The 9,409-nt window shown below is 65.1% G+C and overlaps 1 protein-coding gene across 1 annotated transcript; it reads left to right on the forward strand.

Moving 5' to 3' along the window:
* Window positions 1-1,456: 1,456 nt before the first annotated feature.
* Window positions 1,457-4,050, forward strand: PFL1_05316 (uncharacterized protein; the record flags this gene model as incomplete). The annotated part of the gene is made up of 8 exons (XM_007882848.1): window positions 1,457-1,541; window positions 1,874-1,971; window positions 2,114-2,264; window positions 2,394-2,732; window positions 2,852-3,016; window positions 3,200-3,651; window positions 3,782-3,838; window positions 3,985-4,050. The coding sequence occupies 8 exons, from the start codon at window positions 1,457-1,459 to the stop codon at window positions 4,048-4,050; spliced, it is 1,413 nt and encodes a 470-aa protein (XP_007881039.1).
* Between the last annotated feature and the right edge of the window lie 5,359 nt (window positions 4,051-9,409).

Raw genomic sequence — 9,409 nt, forward strand, 5'->3', positions numbered from 1 at the left:
GTCGATGCCCCGCTCGTGGGGACGGCTGGACGCGCTGCTGGGCTGCCCGTCGCGCGCTTTGGAGCTGTGCATCGAGCAGCTGCCCCTCTGTTTGTCTGGCTGGCCAGCGAGGCCATGTCGAGGCAGGCTACAGTAGGCTACCGAGGGCGAGGATGCATCGGGGCCTTGCCGTTGAGCCAGGGACGAGGCTCCGGGCATGGGCTCGCGCGCTGGTGCTGATCGGCGCGCTGCCTGGCCCTGGCCCTGGCCCTGGCTCGACCCCTGGATCGGTCGGCCTGGCAGCGGCGGCGATTTGTTGGCTGGCCTGGCCTGGCCTGGCCTGGCCTGCTGGGCAGACCTCACTCACCGCCAGGCTGCCCCCTCTGTTTTTTTTTTTCGATTTTTTTTCTCCACCTGGGCGGGCAGGGCGGGCAGGGCAGGCAGGCGCTTATTCGCAGGCGGGGCGGGGTGGCCGGACAGCCAGCCAGCCCTAGCCTCTCTGAGGTGAGTGGACAGGGCCAGGGGCCACACAGAGACGCGGCGGCGCACACAGACCGCCTCGACTCGACTCGACTCGAGCCGGGCCTCGGTCACGGAGGGCCCACCGCTCACGGCTCACAAGGCAAGCAAGCAGGCCAGAGGCAGGCAGCCGCATCCGCTCTCGCTCCGTGGCTCGACGTTGGCCTTTCTCCCCTTCCATCACCACCTCCACTCAATCATCATTCCGCACCCACTCTGCCGCCACCAAACGCAACCACAAACGCACCATCGCCACGCAAATCGCTCCCGTCTCACCACCTCGCCGCCAACACCCGGCAGCGCAGCGTAGCACCGCCCAAACAGCGCGCTCCCTCCACCACCCACCCTCGCATCCAGCACCACCGCCAGCACCAGCGCCAGCTCCGCACGCCACCGCCTCGACCTCGCCGTCTGCCAAACGCTCTACGAGCGACTGGCCCACCGTCGCCTCTCGAGTGCATCGCGCAGCCCCCTCGAGTGCTTGCGCAGCCCCTTCTCCTCGCCAACAACCGCCGCTGAGCGGGTCAAGCGCGCGCCCACTACTGCCATCCTTGCGCGCCACGTCGCCCTTTGCTTGGCCCACCCTTGCTTGACTCAGTCACTCGGCCTCACCTTTTTCTGCCGAGCCAGTCTGCGAATCGACCGCCGTCGTTCCGCACCTTTCCGCCCCGCCCCGCCCCGCTCTCTTTCGACCACAGCGGCCGCTATACCACCAACCGCACGCGACCACTTCGCCTCGTGTTGGCACAGCCCTCTTGATTCGGCCCACTTCCCCCTTGGGCTCCTCGTCTCTTCCGCGCCCGTACCGTGACCCTGCTTACAGCCTGGAGGCCACTGCTGCTTCCCTGAGCTAGACCCACACGGACACATACCTGCAACCGCGCCCCAACCCTCTCATACCCATCCGCTCCCCTTCCCACGCCGCAGCCAAAGCCGCCGCGGTCAAACAACCCTCGGCATGGAAAAGGACGGCGATCCCTCTGGAGGCTGGCGCTTCGCCCAGTGCTTTGGCGACAAGGGAGAGGTCGAGGACATCACCGAGGGTGAGTGCCGACAGAGGCGTGCACGTGGCGCTCGCCCTGGCTACCGGGGCCAGCGACAGCTCAAGATTGAGAGACGCGTGCGGTCGGTTGGGTGCAAGCGGCAGGGGGCCCCTCCCGCCTCGCCCAGACAGCCATCGGCCCCCGCTGCCAAGTCCGAGGCGAGCACAAAGATGCGGCAACCAGCGCCTGCCGCCGTCCTCGTCTTTGAGCTCCAGAAAGACGTCGTCCGCCGGCTGTCCACACGTTGAAATTTCGAACTGACCCCAAGCTTGATCGTCGTCGCTTCTTTCCTGCTACGGACCCCCTCTTTTCACCCGCCTGCCGGCCCACAGCCGACATCATCTCGACCGTCGAGTTTGACCACACTGGCGACTATCTCGCTACCGGAGACAAGGGAGGTCGTGTGGTCCTATTCGAGAGGAACGAGTCGGTGCGTTGCGTTCTGCTCCGCTTCCGCCCTTGGCTCTATCCCTGCTCCTGCATCGCGCAACGACTCTCGGATACGACCGCTGACCCTTTTTCCCCTTTTTCCTTGCTGCCTGCGCGGGCCGATGCCGATACGGCGCCGCCAGAAAAAGGGCTGCGAGTACAAGTTCCACACCGAGTTCCAGAGCCACGAGCCAGAGTTTGACTACCTCAAGTCGCTCGAGATCGAGGAAAAGATCAACAAGATCAAGTGGTGCCGAAGACAGAATGCCGCCCATTTCCTGCTCAGCACGAACGGTGCGTTTTCGGCGGTTCCGGACCTCGGCCTTGGCGTGACATGCTACTGCGAGCGAGGGATGCCGGCTGACTCGTTGACCTGCCTCCCTGCTCCTGCCTCGCCGCCTCGCTAATCTGGCCCGCCTGCAGACAAGACGATCAAGCTATGGAAGGTGTTTGAAAAGTCGCTCAAGGTGGTGTCGGAGAACAACCTGTCGTCCGAGGGCTTCCGGCAACCGCCGCAGTCGAGCCTGCACCCGTCGCTGCTGCCACCGCCGACGCCAGCACCGGGCAGCGGCGTCAACCTGCGGCTGCCGCGGATGGAGCTGCACGACACCATCGTCGCCGCCGTCCCGCGCAAGATCTACGCCAACGCCCACGCCTACCACATCAACTCGATCTCGGTCAACTCGGACGGCGAGACGTACATCTCGGCCGACGACCTGCGCATCAACCTCTGGAACCTCAACATCAGCGACCAGAGTTTCAGTGAGTGGCGGTCGGCCCGCAACGCAGCGCAGCGCAGCAGCACGGCCGCTGACCGGAACCATCACGCTGGTTTCATCTGCTCCCCCTCGCCCTGCCTGGGCCCCCCCGGCCCCGTGCAGACATTGTCGACATCAAGCCGGTCAACATGGAGGAGCTGACCGAAGTCATCACGGCCGCCGAGTTCCACCCGGTGCACTGCAACCAATTTGTCTACTCGAGCTCCAAGGGGACCATCAAGCTGGCCGACATGCGCGACTCGGCGCTGTGCGACGCCCATGCCAAGCGTGAGTGCCGCGGCGGTTGCCCCGCATGCGCGCAGGGGAAGAATTGCGCAGAGAGGGAGAGCGCCCGTGCGACCGGACACCGAAGCGTCGATCAGCGAAACTGACCGGCACGACCGCCGCTCTGATCGCTGCTCCTCGCTCCCCTGTCTCTGGCTCCCACTTTGCACCCGCCCCCTCTTACAGAGTTTGAAGAGGAAGACGACCCGTCAAACAAGTCGTTTTTCAGCGAGATCATCAGCAGCATCTCGGACGTCAAGTTCAGCCGCGACGGCCGGTACATTCTGTCGCGCGACTACCTCACGCTCAAGATCTGGGACGTCAACATGGAGAACAAGCCGGTCAAGACGATCCCCATCCACGACCACCTGCGGTCGAAGCTGTGCGACCTCTACGAAAACGACTGCATCTTTGACAAGTTTGAGGCGCTGTGGGGGCCCGACGGCAAGAAGGTCCTCACGGGCAGCTACAACAACTACTTCCACGTGTTCGACAAGGACGACAGCTCCGACGTGGTGCTGCAGGCCGACAAGTCGGCGTTCAAGGCCAAGAAGCTGGCGGGCGCGGGCAAAAAGGGCAACAAGGGCGCCGCCAATGCCGCGCTGGGCGCCGCGGGGCAGATGAACCTAGACAACCTGGTGGGTCTCGTCGCGCTGCGGAGGACGAGGACGAGGAGGGCGAGGACGAGGTGGACAAAGCGAGGAAGACTGTCGCTGACCTTGGTTTGCCCTCTCGCCCTTTGCGCACCGCTTCCTCGCTGCGCCGCAGGACTTTAACAAAAAGATCCTACACGCCAGCTACCACCCAAGAGAGAACACGATTGCTGTGAGTAGGCCGCCGACGGCGACGGCGACGGCGACAGGGATGGCAATGTGGCGCTGCAGCGGTGCTGGTGGCCTCGCACATGCTGACGTGGCGCCCCACGACGATGTCGCTGCCTGCTTTGCCTCGCCTCGTTGGCCACCGTACAGATTGCGGCGACAAACAACCTCTTTATCTTTTCGGCCAACAACCCGGCGGGCATTCCGATTGCCTGATGGGGCGGCTCAGCAGAGGATCCGGTAGCGAGAGCCGCCTTGAATAGTAGCCATGCTTGCCCAACCCACCCCGCCGCCGTGTCCGTCCGTCTAGAAGGTGTGTCTTGGTCCTCGAGTCTTCCCTCGTCGTCGTATCGCCCGCGCCCTTGTGTGTGGCGTGCTGTGTTGTCGGATCGTATCGCCATCGCCATCGCCATCGCCATCGCCATTGCCAGTACCAGTACCACCACCGCCACCATCCATCGTGATCGCCGCTGTCGTCATCGTCGAAAGGAAAACAGCTCCACGACGTCGTCTCGCCGCCGTCGTCGTCGTCGTCGTCGTCGTCGTTGTCGGCGTTGGCGTATCGGATCAGGTCCGTCTTTCGTCTCTCTGCCTGTCTCTCCGTCTTCTTCTCTCTCTCTTGGCCAGGGAAGAAGGTATGGCGGTCGACATTGAAATTGGAGCGGATCGCATGCGGCGTCGACGGGGGTCGAGTCCGAGTCCAGTGCGTGAGTCGAAACGCATGGAGCGGAGGTCAGGCTGGGGGAGTGGGACCGTGCGCGTGCGAGCGGGATGATCGGGATGCGAAACGACGCCGGGCGGGGCGGGGCCAGGCATGGACCCGATGCGGCATGTCCAGATCGCGGATCCGATAGAGTGGGTTTTTGGCAGGCCGAGAACCAAGCTGGCGGCGCACCGGGCTGACGCACGGCTGGCAACTCCGATGAAGCGGAGCGCGTGTGGTTGGCGTGGCAGGCGGCGGTACGGTACGATAGGAGGGCAGAGGAGGCTAGGGCATGGCTGGCAGGTCGGGTTTGGGAGTGCGGCTTTATGCCGACCCCAGCAGGCCAGGCCAGGGAAACAGGCCAGGCTGGCGGTCTCAGACTCAGACTCGGACTTGAGGAACGGGCGGGTCCAGAGATGTGGATCACCTGCTGCTCTGCTGACTGGCTGATCCACGTGGCCCTCGAGTCGAGTCGAGTAGTCCTCACCGTCCAAGCAAGCTAGCTGGGCTCTGCTATCGCTTCCAACCGTCCGCATCAGCCAGCCTTGCTTGCTTGTTCGGTCCCCTCCTGCTGCTCGAGGGTCGTATCGGCATCGCATCGTAAATCGAGAGGAACGGGATCGACCGCACTCGCCCGCATCGCCCGATTGCCTTTACGACCGACGAGACCAGGGCAGAAGGGGAGTGCGGCTCCGGTATATCCTCGCCTCGAGCTTCGGGTCGTGCGGCAGCCGCACGCACCGCACGCACCGCACGCACCGCACGCACGCGCACACGCGCGCGCATGCATTGATGCTTTTCTCCCCCACTCCCGCTCGCACCTGCCGATTACTACTCCCCTTCGACCTCTTCTCTTCCCTTGTCTTGCCGTACGGATACCGCGCTACACGACTCTGTTGGAGTAGAGAGGAGAGGTCCGAAAAAGGCCCATGTCGGGCGGCGCTCGCACGAGGTCGAGATTTGGGACCAGTGTGGCAACGCCACAAAGGGGGCAAAGGAGCCAAAGGAGGCAGCCGGGAGGGACGGGCCGACGAGGCCAAGGCAGATGCAGATGGCGCGTTCCTCTTTTCGCCAGGCGAGAGAAACGTTCCTGGACGACGGGACGCGACCCGACACGCGCGACAAAGGGAAGCAAAGCAAAGCAAAGCAGAGCGAAGCAAAGCAAAGCGAAGCAAGGGCAGCGCTTGGCTCCAGCCGTCCCCAGTGCCCTCCGGTGGCTCCTGTCCGCTGTCGCTCGCCTGCTCGGCCTGCCCTTGCCGTATCGCCCAGTCGGAGGAGGCCGTAGGGGAGCGCGGGAGGATGATGCCCAAGCGCAAGCAGACAGACAGCGGAGCGGAAGGATGCCGAACCCCTTCTTGGCTTTCCTCGCCGCATCTCGCCCCGTCCTGGCCGCACCCCTAGCCTGGGCCCGAACGGTGGACCGGTCTTGCCGCGGCATCGTACGGTACGAGACGGCGCAAACGAAACTGGGCGAGCTCGAGCGCTTGCCTGCCTGCCCCCTGCCGGGGCGCACAGACGGCCCGGTTGCCGCGACCGACCGACCGACCGACCGAACAAAGGTACGACGACATCCGAAGGAAGCAGAGAAAACATCCTTGCTGCTTGCGTTCCACCCCTCGCCCGTCGTCGCCCCACGGTATCTCGATATCGATTCGATTCCATCCCTCTTCGCCCCTCGCTAGCGCACTCCAACTTCGGAGCGCTTCGGATGTCGATCCTCGACGCTCGCTCGGTGTCGGTCATCCTGTTTAGGCACTCTGCTGCACTGCAGCAGCGCGGCTTTGAGACGGGCGGGCAAGGTGGGTCGAGGCCGGATCACCCAACTTGACTACTCTGAGAGAGGGGCCGAGGGGGCCGAGCGGACCTCGTGCGCGCCATGCTGGGCTCGACCGCTCTTCTGGCACCGCCAGGCCTGGCCTGGCCTGGCCCTGGCCTGGTGGCAGAAGGCAGGCTAGGGATCATGCAAGCGTGCCCGCTCGCCCGCCTGCCCAAGCCGGCAAAAACGCCCTGCTTGCCTGGCCTGGCCTTTTTCTCTTTTCTGATGCCGCCAGGCCAGACAGAGTAGGCCCGCTGGCGTCTCATGCCGTAACGACAGCCGCTCACGCGCACGCGCACCCACACGCAGAATGGGGCGGCTCGCCCCAGGCTAGGCTGACGGGCGCAGCGCATGTTCCTGGTGTCTCAGCCCTGTCCCTGTCCCTGCCCTCGACCTGCCTCGACTTCCTGCCGGCTGGCCTCCTGGACGTCGCAAGCAGGACGACCTGGCTGGCCTCTTCCAGCTCGAGAGATGGACCCGCGCCTCCAACGTTACGTTGGGACGCACCTACGTACGCTTGCTTGCATCGCCCAAGAGGAGTCCATAGGCGGGCGGCCAGCCCGACACATGGACCGGCCTGCCTGGTTCCTTTGCTAGGAACCAGAGGGCGCGGCCGACGACAACCTGTGTGGGTACGGCGTCTGCGCGCGTCTCGACCAACCAGCAGCTGGCGGACATGTGCGGCTGGGCGAGCGAGGCAGCGAGCGACCCACCTTGCCTGCTTGCTTGCTGCTTGTCTTGCCGCCACAACCTGGGCCGCACAACGAGCCTGCCTTTCTTCGACGCAGCGCACGCACGCAAAGCAAGGCCGCCCCACGCCCTCACCGGCGACGTTTGAACGATCGATCAATCCAAGTCTGTTGCCGCTCTTCCGAAGAGCGGGCCCAGAGAGGTCGTCCCAGGCAGGCTAGGAATAGACGCGGCCCTCTGTGAGCCGAACGACACCACCATCTCGCACTCCAACGTACACCTAGGCTTAGGGCAGCCTAGCCAAGCCAGACGCGACCAGGCCAGATGAGGGTTGCGAGATCAGGCAGGCAGGGCTTGGCTGGGCGCCAAGACAGCGCCGGACCCCGAACGGGCACACGCCACGAGCCCACGACGCTACGGATGGGTACTTGACAGGCAGGCAGGCATGGTCGCTTTGGATGCCGTGCTGGCGTGTCGGCCGGCCTGGTACGCTGTAGGCGCTCAAACTCTGCCCAGCCAGCCGGGCTGTTGGCGGCAGAAGACAGGCAGGCAGGAGGGCGGGTAGGTCTTGGCCCATGAGCTGCCTTGGCTTGCCTGCCTGCCTGCCTGCCTGCCTGCCTGCCTGCCTTTGCCAGGCTAGGGCGGGCGGAGATGAGATGCGATGCGATGCGATGCGACCACCAGAGGCGGGTGTGCGCGTGCGCGTGCGTTGAAGCCAGGTCAGGCCAGGCTAGGCAGGCCATGCTCCAGGCCTGGGCTGGCCATCTGGCTCGTCTTTCATGCTGGCTGGCGGGCGGGGGGTGAGCCACCAAAGTTACCCGTCGAGCAGCGTGCGTGGCAGGCCAGGCCAGGCCAGGCCAAGCACGCACCCACGCACGCACCCACCCACCCAACCACGCAGCCACGGGAAGCGAGAAGAGCGAGAGCGAGGGCGCCCAACGCTGCGCTCTGCCGCTGCTGGGTGGCTCGCCCGCCCCCCGTCCTAGCCTTGTGGCCCGCCATTTTCCTGCGTGGTCCCTGAGCCGCCCGCTGGGAGCGCTGCCCAGAAGGCAGACAGACAGGCCCGGTCAGGTCGAGGGGCTGCCGAGATGCCCTACCTGCCTCAGCTCGCCTGGCCTGGCCTGTCGGTCTGTTCCTCTGCCCGTTGCAGCTTGGCCACCTGCCTGCTAGTCGGTTACGTTCTGGCCTGGTCTGTTCTGGCCTCCTGCCTCGCCTCGCCTCGCCTCGCCTCGTTGCCTGCGCCTGCCTGTCGCCGTCGCCCCATCTCTCTCTCTCCCCCTCTCAACCTTACCTCGACCCTCCCTCGTACCCCACTTCCGCAGGCACGCAGCACCCAGCAGCCGTCGTCGTCGTCGTTGCCGTCGTCGCCACCGCTATCACCATCGCTCTATCGCCGCTGTCGCTGTCGCCGTCGTTGTCTTCGTAGCCAGGGCCCCCCCACCACCTCGACCGACTTGCACCCCTGCCCGGTCACCACCGACCCTTCCAGCACCCGCACAACCATCTCGACCCTCGGCACCTTGCCTTTTGATATAGCCGCACGCACCGCCCTCCGACGACCGACATCCCGACCAGCTTCTTACCCGCCCCTCCAGGCATTCGCTGTCTAGCCAGCATCACGACTACCGACACCCGCCCTCTTTTGCTTGCTCGCTCGCCTTATCAGCCCGCCCCGGAGACAGCCTACCTCCTCTCGCAACCCGTCGCCGTCGAAAGAGGTCCAACCACTGTTGATCGCTCGCGGTACCCCGAGGTCGAGCACACCAATCCCGGCCACCAGCCAGCTAGCTTGCTGGCACACACAGGCCGCGCCATATTGCTACTTCGACCCTCGTTTCAGGTTCCACCGCCCCACCCTGCCGTCTTCGCAACTGTGCTCTGCCTTATCGTTCCGCCTCTTCGCACACGCCCAGTCTATCGCCCACTGCTCGAGCGACTGCCACTGCCGACCTCGTGCCACACCCAGGCACGGCACGCACCTCCCGCCCGCCCTTGGCCCACAACATCCCCCCAAGGCCCGCCTTGGTCCACCTTGAACCCGACCGACGCGGCCGTTTGATTATCGCTCCGACTGGTAGCGTTCTTGCTATCCGCAGAAGAGGCGCACGCGAAAAAAAGAGAGCAGTGAAAGACAAAGAGAGTCAGCCAAAAGAGGCAGTAGTGGCACAAGGGACGCAGGAGCACCTCCTACCAAAGTGAGTGACTGCAGGCACTGCCAGGCACGTCCGTCGGCGGCCGTCGTTGGAGCGCGCTCGGGCCCCGCCCTCGCATCAAAGGCGGGGCGGGGTGCCACCACCCGCCCAGCCCCGCTCGATAAATGGCCGCCGGAAGGGCAGCCGACCAGGCCGACCGCCCGCCTGCCTCTG

The sequence above is a fragment of the Pseudozyma flocculosa genome (genome assembly GCF_000417875.1).
Source record: "Pseudozyma flocculosa PF-1 unplaced genomic scaffold scaffold00019, whole genome shotgun sequence".
Classification (NCBI taxonomy): domain Eukaryota; kingdom Fungi; phylum Basidiomycota; class Ustilaginomycetes; order Ustilaginales; family Ustilaginaceae; genus Pseudozyma; species Pseudozyma flocculosa.